General features: G+C 35.7%; 1 protein-coding gene across 2 annotated transcripts in view; it reads right to left on the bottom strand.

Moving 5' to 3' along the window:
• Nucleotides 1-1,622: 1,622 nt before the first annotated feature.
• Nucleotides 1,623-16,721, bottom strand: part of Rora (RAR related orphan receptor A) — a 671,520-nt gene continuing 656,421 nt past the window's right edge. For both annotated transcript variants that reach the window (XM_078049529.1, XM_078049530.1), the window contains 5 exons: nucleotides 16,384-16,516; nucleotides 15,620-15,727; nucleotides 14,146-14,256; nucleotides 13,199-13,311; nucleotides 1,623-11,026 (listed from right to left, as the gene is read on the bottom strand). In XM_078049529.1, coding sequence (XP_077905655.1) covers nucleotides 10,862-11,026; nucleotides 13,199-13,311; nucleotides 14,146-14,256; nucleotides 15,620-15,727; nucleotides 16,384-16,516 — 630 coding nt within the window. In that variant the 3' untranslated portion in view covers nucleotides 1,623-10,861. The remainder of the gene's footprint in view (nucleotides 11,027-13,198; nucleotides 13,312-14,145; nucleotides 14,257-15,619; nucleotides 15,728-16,383; nucleotides 16,517-16,721) is intronic.

Genomic DNA, 16,721 nt, shown 5'->3' with positions numbered 1-16,721 from the left:
GCAGTCCTACCTCAGCTTCCTGAGCCACTAAGATGTAGGTGTGCTCCATCACACCTGTAAGCAGAATTCTAAGAAGTCCCTTTTATTCTCCCATGAAGTGCCCTCCTGGACACTGAGCAAGCTCATCTGAGATACAGAAGAGCATACTCATTATATTTAGAAGTTTAAGTATAAATTTGGGCAAAGGCCTCCAGGTGACAGATTTCACATTTTGAACTTCATTATTTTAACTAACAATTTCCTCAGTCACTAAACAGCAGTACATAGTTATAATTATGTAGAACTTGATGGTCTACAAAGATTTCATGTGTACAATAATATCTCACTCTTCCTTTTCTCATAGTTGGAAATAGAAGCAGGATTCGGGACAGTTTTCTACATGCTGTGAATTTGGGGATCAATTACAATATTTATTGAACACCTTCTGATCTTAAGGGATGCTTAGGCATTCTAGAGTATGTAGAGAAAAATGCCAACTCAATTGCCTTTGTTCTGGCTTCATAATATTTCACAACTCAAATAACCTTGATATTATTTTAAAAATAATTCATGCTAAGGTTGTTGCACCATTAAAGTGCATTTAGCTGATGTTAGGTTTATGGTTGACCCCTAAGTGATCTCAAGAGGAGAGTGGGGATGGGACAATGACAGTGCAGGACAGTGATGGCATCATTTCTGCCATTCCATTTCAACCATTTCTAAAGCAAAGATGACAAAGTACAGTATGCATTCAGGATTTCTCTGATGCTCAAGGAAGGTGTCAATTTTCAGTCAAGCACCTTTTTCCTTTGAGATAGGAAGTACCCTCAGAATTCTAAACTCTGCCTTTTGTTTTCCAACAGCATCATTAACCATTATTTCACAAGTAAAAATGTTTCTTTGCTTTCTCTTTATACTAATGCAAATGCAAATGAATTAATATTTTTTTAATTACTAAATGAATTGGACATACTGATGCACATTTGGAATCCCAGTGACTCAGGTGGTTGAAGCAGGAAAAGCCCAAGTTCTAGGCCAGTTTCAGAAACTTGGTGAGACTTCCAGCAACTTAACAAGACCCTGTCTCAAAAAGCAAAAAGTGCTGGGGATGTAGCTCAATGGTAGAGATATAGAGAGCCCCTGAGTTCAATCCCCAGTACCTGCCCCCCGACACTTTATACTATTCCAGTATCCCCCCCCCATATATAGTACCAGGGATTGAACCCAGGGGCACTTAACCACTGAGCCACATCCCAGCCCTTTTTGTATTTTATTGAGAGACAGGATTTTCCCTGAGTTATTTAGGTCCTTGCTAAATTACTGAGACTGGCTTTGAACTCATTATCCTCCTGCCTCAGCCTCTGGAGCTGATAGGATTTCAGGCATGCACTACTATGCCCGGCTAATCTGGATTTTTTTTTTTTAACAAAAATGCAGATTCTGATTTGCTGAGTCAAAGTTGATGGTGGGGATTCTGCTCTTCTAAAAACATTACATATGATTCCAATGTTGCTGGTCTGTAGTTCATACTTTGGCTGTGAAAATTCAATAGTAGGTCATTCATTAGAGACATGATGTATGCTGGAAAATGATGTACAATACCACTCAGTGACCAAAGAAAAATAAGAAAAACAAGGCACATATTCCATTAGAAGCTGAAGTTTTATTATAGGATAACAGTACATAAAGCACATCTAAAATTGATGTGTTCAATGCACTTTTAATAAAGGTAATGTAATATTAAAGGTACAGTTTCTAAGTACAATATAACAACATTCATATTAGAATGAAAATTGGAGTATTTAAAAGACAACATTAAATCTCTCTTTTTTTACAGCTCGTATTTACAAAATGAATCAAAATATTTTTTTAAATTCAGGACTCAATAAAATAAACAGCTGGAAATAAGCAGACTACTGTAAAGAGTGAATTGAAAATAAAACCCAATGTGAGAAGTTGGATGATCCTCTAATAAAGATCATTAGCAAAGGTTTAGTTCAATACTACTTTTTAGGATTCCCATAAATGGCTTGCATTTTTAGTGTGGCAGAAAAGGAGTTTTTACATACTGTACACAAAACAGACAGCATATATTTATAGGTACAGTATTACTGTTTCCAAACTTGTATGTATATGTACAGAAGGCTGAGTTGATTACTCACAGAGTTTTGTGAAATTTGTGTGCTTAACCCTCAAGACCTACACACAATTAGAATCAGCATTTCATGTGGTGTCTTTAAATGTGGCTTTTTATACTTAGTTGTGGAAGAAAATGTTAACCATAAGGCTTGGTATACTTTTATAAATTTGCCAGAACAACCCAGGAAAAAAGTTTTATTTGAGATACACTTGTCATTTAACAATTATCAAATGCTGACATGTGCTGGCCATTGTGTAGGCATGAAGAGATACAATCTCTACCCTAGGGAAGCTTGGGATGCTAAATGGTGCTTAAAAAAAAAAAAGTTTCAATCTCTTTTCAAGTGAGACAGTTAAGGAATGCCATGATTTGTATTAAGAGATTTCTCCCTAAACTGTAGCCAATTCACTTTTATAGGTTAACTATTAGCATTAGCTTTCATTAACCACACAATCTGTATTTATAATTAAGGTAATAGTGACTCTTCCATAGAAATGGAAAATGTCTAGAAAGGTGGGTAAATATGCAGTGCATGGGAGCCACTTAATCATGGCTTGAGAATTTATCACCTTCAGTTACAAAAAGTGCAGTAAACAGAAACATTTGCTCTATATTTATAAATTGCTCAAAAATCTTTGCTAAAGATCTTACAAATTCAGTAATATTACAGAACAATTCTAATCAATATTTAATAAGGCTAACTACATCCTTAGTTAGATATTTGATATACTGATTTTTAACAATGCCAATAGATCTTTGGAGTATAGGTGAAGCTCAATATTAAATGAATTTGAAAATGAAGGTCCTTTTACTCAGTTCATGGAACTGGTTGAGATCATATTAAAGCAGAATATCTCTTGTCAAATTTGCTGTCTGACTTGTTTTCTACAGGGGAGTATGTCCATACTTCTCACAACTCAGGAGGGTTTAGTCTGTCATCAAACCACCATGAATATTTTATGTAAGTGCTTATTATCTATAATAGGAGTTAAGGATATAACTCTGTCAGATGCCAATAATACAATTCCTTAGTAAGAAAAAAAAATGACTTATTCCATTAAATTAGAGTGTTTCTTTGGGATCTCAAAGGCCTGGCAAATAATTTTCAGCTCAGGAGATATGGTGTAAAGCCAAGTAGCAAACATAAAGTCAATGCTAATAATTTTAATATGTCCATATTTGTAAACAAATTCACCTATATATGTCAAATATCCATACTAAGGAAGTAATTTTATCCTAATTAAATACACTCTAGAATAATTTATATAATGATATTATGTATTTAAAGAGAAAAGCATGTCCCAAATCCAGCACTCTGATACAGCTGCCAGTTGGGCACAGGTAGATATATATATATATATGTATATATATACAAATATATAGTTATACTCAGTGAAATTAACAAGACCCAAAGGTGGTATTGTCTAGGAATAAAAGGGATTTTTTTGTTTGTTCACAAAAGTAACTTATCTAGCACCACACATCAGAAAAACACAAAAATAGCACACTCTAGTTCTAAACAGCTATGTCTAAAATAGATTATATAGTAAAACCAGTATTATACAGCATATTGTGGATTTGATAAACAGATAAATATTTGCACTGAGTAGGCTGTTTATAATATAACATTTTCTTATCTATACAGAATGAAAGCCAAAAAGTTAACTGTATAGAGATGTGCAGAACAACATTAAATATTATGACTCAAAAGCAGGGACGAAGGTAAATTTGAAAGAAGAGTAAGAGAGAAAATGTTTACAGGCCATTACAAGTTCTTAAGTTAATAGTAAATAAGGAATCAATTGCTCAAGTTGAAGAAAGCAGTAAACAAGAGATTGCATTTACATGCAGATGTCTAAAATTTGTATTTTTTAAGTCTATGCACAAAAAGTCATTTGTTTTATTGCTTGACATTCAGTTATGGCTAGATTATTTAACCTATTTTTTTTGTACTTTGGAAATAAGAATATTGTTAAAGGTGCCATAAAAATGGACAACATTGAAAACGGTTTGCAAATAAACCACCTAACACTGCAGTTCTTTATACATATTAAAAGCCTTGTCTGGGGTTTGTCATATGTTAAATATATTTAAACTGGGAAAATATGTTGTAGCTTGAAGCCTCCCATTGGCCCAAACATCCAATACAAAAACACATCTCCAGAAAAGGAGCAGGCAGACAATACAGGTACATTTAAAGAAGCAGCCAGCTAATGTCCTAATGTTTAAACATTTACCACTGTTTTATATGAGATTCCAAACCATTGTGGATAAGAGAATTTTGGATTCAGGAAGATGTATACAGTACATACGGATTTTTTTGTGTGTGAAATCATTTTCACTATATTGCTCAAGAATTATCTGCATTTACATATGCAATCTGTTCAATGATAATCAGCTTCCTAGAAATACTATTCATCCACATTAAAGTAAAAATGAGTGAGACAGGAATCATGCATGAACACCAAAGAGGATTCTGTTGTTCTTAGGGAACAAACTCATGGCATGTGCAGCAAGCTATCTTTCATTAGCTCCTAGGAGGATTGAAGAAAAAAGTGTGGTACTGCTAATGTGGCAAAGCACATCAAATGTAAATAGCAAACACAGATTCTCTAGGCATCCATTTAAAACATTCATATTCTCTTTCTCTACACAAGACTCCATGTTATGTTGCATCACTGAAAAAAGTTTGCTGCTATTTGGACTGAATATTCTGTCATTCACTTGTAAGCAAATAAATGACAGAATGTACTTATTGCTCTAAGATCTGAGGGTGTGGTTGAACATGGAGATTCCTGCCTTCTACAATGGCTCCGTGTTACGAAGCCAGGCTTCTGGATTATTTTAAAAATTATTCTGAAAGTCTGACAAAACTGATCCCACTTATACACACAAATAAGCAAACAGACCCAAAAGTGAAACCAATTGCTTTGGGAGACACTGCTAGTCAGCCTTGTCTCTTAAAAATAAACAGCAATAAGAGGGGTGCTGTAATCAATCTGGCAGAGCCTCTTTATATACTAGTATTTAGGGACAAAATGAAGACTTGTATTATAGACTTCTCACAATAGATCAAGATTGACTGTTGCAATTGCATTTGGGGCACATAATGTGATCCATAGTACAAAGTTGCCTTCATGGAGTTCTGTATCATAACTTTAGAGGTAAGAAGTGGCAGTTACATGTTATGTAAAGAAGAGTCAGGAACCTGTGAGTATGAGTGTGTGTGTGTGTGTGTGTGTGTGTGTGTGTGTGTGTGTGTGTATTTGGAGATGAGAAGAAGGAAATTACTGCCATTTTCCATGTTCTTTATTATTAAAACCAACCAGGTAAAGGTATCTGACATCTGACAGACATGTTTCCCTAAAACATGCTTTTCTGTAGTAGTAAGAAAATCTGTAAATCTGCTGAATGTGTATTCCACCGGTAGAAGAGTCAGAGTCAACAATTACATTGAGCCTCTCTGACTTTATGGAGACTAGTATAAGGGAATTATGAGAACAAAATGGTTATTTAACAAATGTAGCATGTAACCCTAAAATCTAGATCAAGTTGCTGTCCTACAGGCAGGGTTTGATTTGTCTTTAAACATTAGCTTCTGTATTAATTAATCAGATATAAACTACAAATATGAAAGTAAGAACATTTTACATAAAGGGATTTTTGGTTTGCTTCTAGAGAAAAACATAGTGAAAACAACATTTATTTGCTGGCTTTAAAACAAACAATTGTGTTTTATCTTCACCCATCTCACTGTACTGATAGGCAGGTCTTAACACTGGTTTAATTTTTTTTTTTATCCATAACATACAGAATTCGAAATAGTTTAAAGCATGCAATGCAACACAAACACACACACACACACACACACATCATGCATATTTTAATTATTAGGGAAATGGTAAATGGAATATGTAAGGTCTTCACTTTGAATGATGTTCTGTGTTGGTGTATTATTGATTATTTTTTCTTTTGCACACACTGGCATAACTTTTCACTGCTTTGGAAGTTATTCAGTGTTTTTAAGCACACAAAACTGAAGAACACATAAGTTTTGAACTCAACAAAATGAGACGGTAGTGAAGAGTTTACACATACATGCAGTTCTATACAGTTCACTTGTGCCTTGGAGGGATAGTATTATTATCATTATTATTAATAATAAAAAACACAATTTGTCCCAGTAGTACTGGCCACCCTGTTTTAAGAGTTTTAGAAGATCCCTGAGCACATTGTTTCTGACTCTTAACCCCAACTCCAAAATGAAAGGGCTTCTATCCTTGATATCAAGATGGATTGTCATTCACAGTAAGTCAATCATAAGGTGCTTATTTACCCTTTTGTTTTTCACCAATCAGCACAAAGAACTGTCAGAAAATAACTTTATTATTATTATTATATTATTATTATCTTAAAATAATAGCGCTGGAAGGACACATGATTTAAACAATCAATGTTTGAAACAGTGGCTTTAGGATTATTATCTGGCTGCCCCTCAACAATAACAAGTGATTCGATCGACATTCCTTAGCCAAAAACAAAAGAAAAACAAAACAAAACAAAAACCAAAAAACTGTACAAATATGTATTTTTCCCTGAGGGATCAAGGTACACCCGCAAGTGCTCTATGTACATATTGCACTAGAGAGGGATGAAGAACATGTGCAAAAAAGCAACAACGAAAGAAGCTCACAGACGACTTCGACCTTCCCACTAAGGGTTCTGCTAAGTTGTTTTGCATTTTGGAATGTCGGAACACAAACAGCTAGCTATTCCTTAGTTCTAAAACTAAAAACACATTATTTCTACTATGGCACATTCAATGAAATAAAAAGTTTTCCAAAGACAGATAGACAAATTCCATCAAGAAAATAATACAAAGTTTGTTTGTTTGTATTTTTTTTTTTAGAAAATTACATTACTTTCTTTCTTTGTTTCACATTACAAAATCTTTTTTTTTCTTTACACAAATCACATTTTATTGCAGGAATATTTCAAGTGCCATCAAATATTTATAGAAGGGTTAAAAAAATAGAAGTCTCTCTAAAGTGGTCCAGACAAGGCTTTGTATAGAATAAATCTTTTTTTTTTCCATCCTCTAGTTTTGATTTAAGTATTTTGAATACATTTTCTTTTTCCATTGACACTTAGTAGCCTAGAAGCTGTCCGACACAAGCACATCATCTGTACTCCAATCACACATGCACACACACACACACACACACACACACACACACTCATACACACACACACTCCTTCCTCCCCTGACCCTCAGCCCACCCCCATACGCTCACAGAGATCTGGGTATCCACACTATAAAGAACAACCAAACTTAGAAGCAGTGTCTTAGGTCATGTTTTCCTTTCGTTAGGAAGGGTGAATTAGGATGCTGAAGACTTAAAAAAAAATAAAAAGAAACCCAAACTTTAACAGAAATTAGGATGTTGAACACTTACAAAACATCCATATCTTTAACACAATTTGCAAACTGTCCAAAAAGCACTTTCATCTGCACTTTTGATCTCATTGTGACCAAGACCAGTGTTTTACATAATATAATATGATCATCTGGACACCATTGTAACAAAAAGTATTCTGGCTTTGTACAAAAGCCTCATTTATCTTATGTCAAAAGATTAGATAATGGCGTTACAGCAGCCACGTTGATGACAATGTGGTTCTAATCTTTAAAAGGCTATTGGACATTTAAGAAACTTTATTTATATAAATTATTAAGAATAATTATTCAGGTATCACCCAGTATTTTGTGTCACCACACAGGTGTTTTTATGATAAAGAAGAAAATTAAAATGCAAAGGTTTTCACATCGTTTTCTGGGACTCTATTTCTTTCAACTGCATTTATTGTTTAACTTCAGATCCCAACTTAGATCCAAATTTTAGTCAGTTGTTCCCTCAATTTCTCTGGGCACGTCTCTGTCTCTAGTATTCTTTTCCTACGTGGTCTGTGAACTTTGCTCTGACAGCCCACCTCCTGCTTTTCTTTCAGAAACACCTAGAAGCAGCATCTTCTTTCTCTGTCTTGGTTTACTATAAAAGCAATGTCACCATGGCATAACTATTACTAAGATTAGAGCATCATTTTCTTTCTTTCTTCTTCTTTCCTTTTTTTTTTTTTTAATCTTTTTTGGCATTAGGTACATGCAAATCCTTTCTGGGAAAAGGAATTTCTTTGAAGTTCATCATTACTTTCTCTCTCACCCTTAGAGAAGTTCAATTAGCTCTTCTTATTCACAAATGGACACTGGAATTAGGTTTAGTTGCTCTTTAATGCGCTAGCACCTGAGGCTGGTCATATTCAGAAAGCTTTGGTTAAAAAGAAGTTAATATACTTTACTAAAACCATCCCCAAATTTAGTGACTATGAATGAAAAAAAAAAAATCCCCACACCCTACAAACCACACCACCATTTTCTCCCCGAAGGGGAAGTAATAGAAAAGATAATGGACAAATAAATAACTGAACTAAGCTTGGTACTCTTTTCAGAGTATAAATACTATTAATCTTTAAAGGAACTATGTTTACTTAAATAAATGTTTGATTTAACCCTTCTTGCCCAAATATAAATACTATATGCCAACAATTAACCTCTTTATATAAACACTCACATAAAATTTTATATGCCTGTAAGAAATTTAAGTAAATATTACTCTCATCTTCTATTTATGGTTAAACCCTTACTATATTTTTGAAAAAAAAAAAGGATGTTATTTAGGCTTCATACACACTTCTGCATAAATAACTGCTTCCCCTTTTCCAAGTGCCTCAGGAAACAAGCCAGAAAGTTGGAGTTAAAAACAGTGAAGTGCTCTGGGAAGCCAGCCCTGGTAATCCCGCTCAATATCAGGGGCTGCAAATTCTTGCAGAAAATTCTGGAAGGATCCTATGGCAGAGGAGGCTCTTGGGTGTAGAGGGCTTCTTGGACTCCCATCTTTACACCCTGGAAGATGTTCCCTTTTCCTTACCAACATGGTCTTTGAACCCCATCCCTAATGTGACCAAAATCATCTTCTAAATGCCCACATTACTAAAAGGTCACTTGTTTTTAAAATATGCACACTTGTGCATCAAACTGTTCCTTCCTCTTCCCCCACTGGGGCTTATTGAAAAAGAAAGAAATAAAGAAAAAAAGAAATCTACAAAATTTAACAAAAATAACTCAATATTTCTCACCTGAAAACTAAAGCCAAAAATCTTCTAAATATTCAATAAAATAAATTACAGTCCACAGTTTTCTAGTGAAGATAAATACAAGAGTAAATTGTTTGCAGCTAGCCTTGACTTGACTTTAAAGGCTTAAAATATTTACTATTTAAATAAGAGGAACATGGTAGGCCTCCCTCACCCTCCTATGTATTCCCTACCAAATATGGAGAGCAATAGTCTAGAATAGTGGCATCTGGGGACAACTAGTCTAGAATCAACTCACTCTGAGATGAACTCTTAGGATTCCTGGATTATACCAAGAACATAAACATTCAAAGAAGGTTTCCTGTCCTCACATGGGGAATGTGCATCTGCTCCAGATATAATCTTTGGGTCCTTCTTCACATAAAAACGTAGATTACAACACAATATTCTGGTTGCTGACTTTGTTCTGTAACAGTTAGAATTCCAAGTTGAGTCCGAGTCCATAGTTTTGACTAAACTGTGTAAAATGAGCCTCCCCTCCCACTGCCACGCAAAGGTGGCATTTTGAAAAGCTTTCTTTGTTTTAAAAAATTTGATGGTTTAAGTTCACAGCACCAATCAATCATTCAACTTTGTATGAAGCATAAACACATCTATCCTTGAGCTTACCAAAGAGCAAAGTATAAATTAGGGAGAGTTCTGTTTCTAATGCCAAAATCACATGTGGGGGGAAAAAAACGCCAACATGTTGATTTCTAGATATGACCAGCCAGTCTTTTAAAAGTAATTTTGTAAACAGCAGCATAAATACCTCCCGACGTACCTTCCAAGCCTTCTCAGTTAAACTTGTGTTTCTGGTGCACATGCGACACGACAGTGAACACGCTAGCATTTAATTTAAAGAAAAAGGTGCAAAATGAAAGTGCCTTATCAATTCAACAGGAAAAGCTACACCAGTAACTACATTTTATATTAATTAAAACAATATATAAACAATATCTCTTTTAGCTATATATAGTCTTCATGCCCATTTACCCTGTAATATATTATAATGCTATTGTTGCTAGTGCTATGGACCCTTTTCATGCCATCCTGCTGACTGGCAATAATCGGTGAGAAAATAAAAACTTCCTTCATCAAACAAAGAGCAAGTTGTGCAAAGTAATGCCGCAACCTCCGCTATGCACACCAGTCACCGATTATTGCTGGACTCTCTGCTGTAACTGACAGATTGGCGACTCTGTTGAAAGTCTGTGGGCAGTGAGCTACAAGAAAAGGACATCTTCCGACTTTAGTACCCTCCTTCTGCTGTAAACAGAGGTCAACGCTCAAGAAGTCGAGACAAAAAAAGGGTCCATATCTGTAGGCATAATGGAAATCATATGCATGAGAAAAACAAGTTCAACTTTTATTTGTTTTCATTGTCTCCCCTCCTTTGCCTGACCCCGATCACCAAAAGATGTGCAGTGTGTTGGCGCTCCAGGGCTGTGCAGGGCCATAGAAAGTGTCTTGGTTAATTTTTTTTGTTTTGTTTTGTTTTCTTTTTCATGTTTGTACTTCAGACATTCTAGAAGTGCTTAGGTGATACATTTACCCATCAATTTGCATTGCTGGCTCAAATTCTGAAGTGAACAACTCCTTGTATAATGGAGGAAAATGAAGTCGCACAATGTCTGGGTATATTGCTTTAAATGCCATTAGCTTTTCCGTATGTCGTCCACATAAGGCTCTTAATGTAGACACCTTGCATATTAACTGTAAGTAGAGAAAGGAGATGATGTCAGGAGAGGACAGGCATGAGAATGGAGAATCAGGAATCTGGACCATCTTTACAACCCCGTGTATGATGGAAATACACACTTGAAGCAACTTAAACATCTAGTAATAGAGAATTGGTTAAAAATAAATGATAATATAGTCATATCCTAGTAGGCTAATAATTCACTGAATGCCTTTTTAAAAATGAATCCTTTAACCTGAGACAGTATTCATAAGCAGAAGATGGCTCTACTTATCAATGGCCGAATCCAGATAGAACCCCAGGTTCTTGCCTCCTCCTTACTCAGGATCAGGGAGGATACTTTCTGCTCTACTGTTCCAAACTCTGCCTTCTACCACTGCATAAAAAGAAGAGGTCCAGTGATGGAGAAGTGGAGGAACAGTCAATCCTAGGTAGTCAGGGCACTGCAGCTAGAGATAAGGGCATTCCTTACATATTGTATGAAGAACTAGCACTAGTCATTTTCAGGGGCAAGTTTCTTCTGAATAAATATCTTTCCTTACAACAGGCTATTCTGGGTCTAAGCAAAAGAAGAGTCAGAATAGTGAGAAGTGCCCTGATTGACCATTTACCAGTTGAGTGTAATAACATGATCTGCACAACTACTCTCAAACTCTAAGGCTCTATTCAAAGGCAAAAGCTTGTGATTTCAGCCCAGAATAATTCTTTCTAGGACGAATATCAGCATATGTTTTCTGTGTTAGGTGCCCTTGCATCTGGGTAAGAAGATGGAGCAGAGAGTGAGAAGCTCCTGACAGCTCCTCACCCTTCCATTCCCTAGTCCTGCTCCAGTCACTCATTCAACAGGTACAAAGATAAAAAACAAAACAGCAATTCACTCCCAACTTTCCCTTTCACCTAATTTGGCTACCAGGAGAAAAGAAACTGAGTCAAAGAGAAAAATAAAACAAAATTGTTCAAATCGTCCTTTCCAGTAATAAAACACATATTCTAAGAATGAATAGAGCAGCTTCTTCTAAGATCAAAAACATACAACTAGCACTAACACTGAAGGCTATTAGCATTTAAAATTGGTATCCTAACTATATTTTTATTGTGAAAGATAATTACTAAAAGTGAAACCTGGGCTGGGGACATGGCTCAGTGGTAGAGTACTTGCCTGGGGTACCTGAGGCCCTGAGGTGATTTCTAGCATCAGAAAGAAAGAAAGGAAGGAAGGAAGGAAGGAAGGAAGGAAGGAAGGAAGGAAGGAAGGAAGGAAGGAAGGAAGGAAGGAAGAAACCTTAATGCTTTGAATACAAGATAGTGATAGGAAATTGATAAAGAAAATAATATAAAAGCCATTTTCTTTTGATTATATTAGAATATATGATTATCCTGACTCTTTTTAGTCCTTTATAACTTCTTCCTTCTTCTAAATTCAAAGATTATTTTTCTAATTTATATCAATGCAGAATGTTAACTCTGCTTTATGCCCAACTTTGATGGAATAGGAGAAAGATTTCCTAAATGATTTGATTCTTAAAAAATCTATTTTCTGAGTTGGGGATGTGGCTCAAGTGGTAGCGCGCTCACCTGGTAGCGCAAGGCGCTGGGTTCGATCCTCAGCACCTCATAAAAATAAAGATGTTGTGTCCACTGAAAACTAAAACATAAATATTAAAAAAATTTTCTCTCTCTCTTTAAATTTTTTTTTAAAAAATCTATTTTCCTATAATTGCCCTATTATTATAGAATACTTTGTTTTCAATATAATAAATAGATTCAACCTGGGTAATGACTTTTGGCTCAACAGAATTTTCTTTTCTTTTCTTTTTCTTTTTTCTCTTTTGGTACCAGGGATTGAACCCAGGGGCACTTAACCACTGAGCAACATCACCAGCCTTTTTTAAAATTTATTATTTAGAGACAGAGTCTCACTAAGTTGCTTAGGGCCTCACTTAGTTGCTGAGGCTGTTTTAAACTCATGATCCTTCTTGCCTCAGCCTCCAGAGCTGCTGGGATTATAGGTATGTACCCCTGCACCAGGCTCAACAGAATTTTTCATGGAGATTATTTTTCTTTTAGTAGTCTGTGGCATGCTGCTGCTTTTGGGGGTTGTTCATATGACTTATAAGAGCAGCTGGCAGCATGATCTGTGCCAAGGATAATTTAGGCCATGGCAAGTAGAACCCTTTGGCTCTCACCTTTGTTAGTATTCCATCTTCTCGGTGATTCTTCTGTAGAACGTGTTGAAGAGCTAGCTGAATTTTCTGTTGCAGTTTTTCAATTTTTACCTTTTCCTGTAGCCATGAGCGATCTAAACATAAAAAAATGGTACTTTTTAGTATCATTTCTCCAATGAGTGCTTTCCTCCTGACTCCAGATACAGATGATTATGCTATGATGCATATTTAGAGACGCAGAGGCCAGTTTTAGGTCTAAACTCACTCCTAAAGGAGTAGAAAAGTGATCTGTGGCAGTTATAAAACAGAATGTTAAACTTTTCTAATTTTACTGATATTTAAAGGAAGGAAGGATCTTCACCTTCCAAAGGATAGCCATTTGAATTTAAGGTCATACTCATGTGACTACAAATAAAACCACCATGGTCCCTTTGTAATAATTGTACTTCTGGATGAAATATCCATATCAATATTGCTAGACTTTTTGTAAAATATGAAAATTGTCTTATAATCCAGGGCAACTAAAAGTGTCAACAGAATTCCAAATGAATTATATTTAGGATAAAGTCTATTGGTGAGGAATTCCAAATAGAAAGTAGTAAATATGCAAAGTGATTATCCCCAAGAGGCCAGTAATGGTTGAAAACATAGATTAAAATCAGATAAACTTGAGGAGGACAAACAAATGGATTTAATAAAAGGTAGAGTGTCTTAAAATAGACATGTCATTTTGGAGCTGGTGTTAAAGAATACCCTGTCCTACCACAACACAGCACTTCTGGAGGTTAATTCTGGCCTGTGTTTTATTCAATTCTCTTTTTAAAAATTATAAGATCTTTTTCAAAAAGTACATGGAGCTGCTCTTGGGACCCTCTCAAATATCAATAGCCAATGAAAGTTATGCATGCTGTAAAAATTCTTTATCTAGACCATTTAAAAACCATTTTATTTTTATTTGGCTATCTTACCTGCCGACATCAGTACAAATGCAGAAAATAATGCAATTTCATCTTCAGTCAGGTGCATAGAACATAAACTCTTTCCAAATTCAAACACAAAGCTAATAAAGTCTTCACAGCCTGCAATAATACAATAAAGACCGTTTAGGATTTTGGTTGTCATCCTAGGGAAAAATATGGAAGAAAGTTAAGAGAGATCAAATAGTTGAAGATCAGAGAGGATAGTAATAATATTTCCAGTTTAATAGTTTGAAATCTTAAAAGAAAAATTTTAGCCAACATCATAACTGTCACTACTACCACCCACACTGCTATACTACTATCATCGCCCCAGTCACTACCACCACCACCACATCACCATTACTACCAACACCATCATCATCAACTACCACCTTTATTACTCCCACCATCAATATTATCATTCAAAATAATGAGAGCCAACTTTGGCTGAATTTTGTGTGATTAATATGTCATGCTCTGCTCTAAGAGAGTTCTTTGGATTTCCTCATAGCTCAAAACAGCCTTAGATCCCCATTTCAGAGGTAAGAAACTGAAACTTGCAGAGATAAGTAATGTACCTGAGGGTCATACGGGTAGGAAGGATAGCCTGAGATTCCAAGTTAGGCTACCTGACTTCACAATCCATATTTTAAGTGAGATCTAATGGCTAAAATCTAACTAAAATGTTAAATTGAATCATTTATGTTTTTAACTCTGTATTATAGAGAACACTCTTAAAAATGTTAACCAATGACACATTCTAGTGGTAAAACTATTACAACTATTTAACTAAGCTGAAAACACAATATGAGAGTCTCTTTAAATTATAGTCCATAAGACTGGTTACGTTTAGTGTCTATGCTTTCAGATTTGCTTATTTTGTATATATATTTAAATGGCAACGGGCTGTATCACACTTAACTAAAAACACCTTCTGTTATACAGCTTTAAAAAATCATTTAACAATATATTTTAGATACCTTTTAATTTTTCTTAATGACTAAATTACATTTAAATCATAGAAATCCAAAATAACTTATTTGTAAAGCATACAACACAGTTTCATTAATTCTATTTCTTTGATATATGCATTTCCTTCCATTGATGGTTGTTGTTCTGAGGTTTGGGAGGACATACATTTGTATTCTCTGCTTGATTTTTATGTATTGAATCATATTGTCTAAGTAATCTGAATGCTATATCCCCTGCAAATGTGGTTCCTTACAACCTGGAAGGGGAACTAGAAGGACAGACATACACTATAAGTCACTTCGATTTTCAACTAGATAAACTCTAGACCTTTATATATACTAGAGACAAAAAGCACTTGAAAGTGTGTAACTTTTCTATAGTGACAAACACCCTCCAATTTTGGTTTCCAGGTAATCCGTTTCCATTTTTTTTTTTTTCCACCAGAGCTTCCACTTAACCTACATATCCTTTAGTCCTAATTTAGACACAGGGCACCCTGAGATTTTCTTACCTAAGGATTTGAAGACATCGGGGCTGGCATACTTCCCATCAAAGTACACGGTGTTGTTCTGAGAGTCAAAGGCACGGCACATCCTGATGAACACCACTTCTAGAGAACCTAAGCAGAGGTAGGATGGGTTCAGGTCATCTGATCTAGAGGAGTCTGTTTCTAAGGTGCTAATGTAGAGATGCTTTCTGAGACAGAGACAGCACAGGGGGTGTTGTGTGCAGTGTAGCTCTTTGGCTCAGATACAACAGCTTGCTGTCTCACTGAGACAGCAGAGCTTATTCCTACGCAAAGACTTTCTGCAGAAGCTGAGCTGTTTAACTGAAATGAGGACTAATTTACAAATGTCTTCCTTGGCACACTTCTACCTTGTGATACAGAGTCTCATAGTTGCTAGGAAAGCACTTATTCATATGTATCAAAACAAACCAGCAAAATCAGGGAGATTCTCTGAGTTCCACAAGCCCCTTCCTAAAAACATAGCCTTGGGACCTGGTAGGTACACAAAATGCAGGTGACAGAAAATGTGGGAATGCAGGCTTTCTTCAATTTCATCTTCTCACCCAGAGGAAAAACAAAATGGAAGGAATATTTCCTGAACACAGCTCAAAAACCTTTAAAAAGAACTCAGTTTCTTCTAAGAAAAACCTGAGCTATTACCACTGGAGAAAAAGTGCTCTCGACACCTTCCTTACCAAGCATTTCTTTAACAAGCGGGTGAAAGCAGGTTAGGGAGAGACATCAAAATTCACTTGCAAAGTGCATACCTGCTTTTAGAAGCACAATTTGATCGTTTTGACACAGCTCCATAAATCCATCAATGCGTTTGGCAAACTCCACCACATACTGTATAGCTTCTGTGATTTTGATGGCACACAATTGCCACATCACCTCCCGCTGCTGTTCAAGAGGAAAACATTAACATACAGGTTACCCAGTCTCTTTGGCACAAGGGATTTGTTCCTATTTTATAATATCCTTCTGTGGAAATGGAGTCGGGAAGGCTAGAGGATGGAACAATAAACAGTTACCCAGTAATTCGGGTTGTAAGGATTGCTTCCATGTCCCTCCTGCCTCCTCTGATTCCTCTTACCTTTTTGGTGGC

The sequence above is a fragment of the Ictidomys tridecemlineatus genome, chromosome 5, assembly GCF_052094955.1.
Source record: "Ictidomys tridecemlineatus isolate mIctTri1 chromosome 5, mIctTri1.hap1, whole genome shotgun sequence".
NCBI classification, from domain to species: domain Eukaryota; kingdom Metazoa; phylum Chordata; class Mammalia; order Rodentia; family Sciuridae; genus Ictidomys; species Ictidomys tridecemlineatus.
This window is presented reverse-complemented; position numbering and strand designations above follow the sequence as displayed.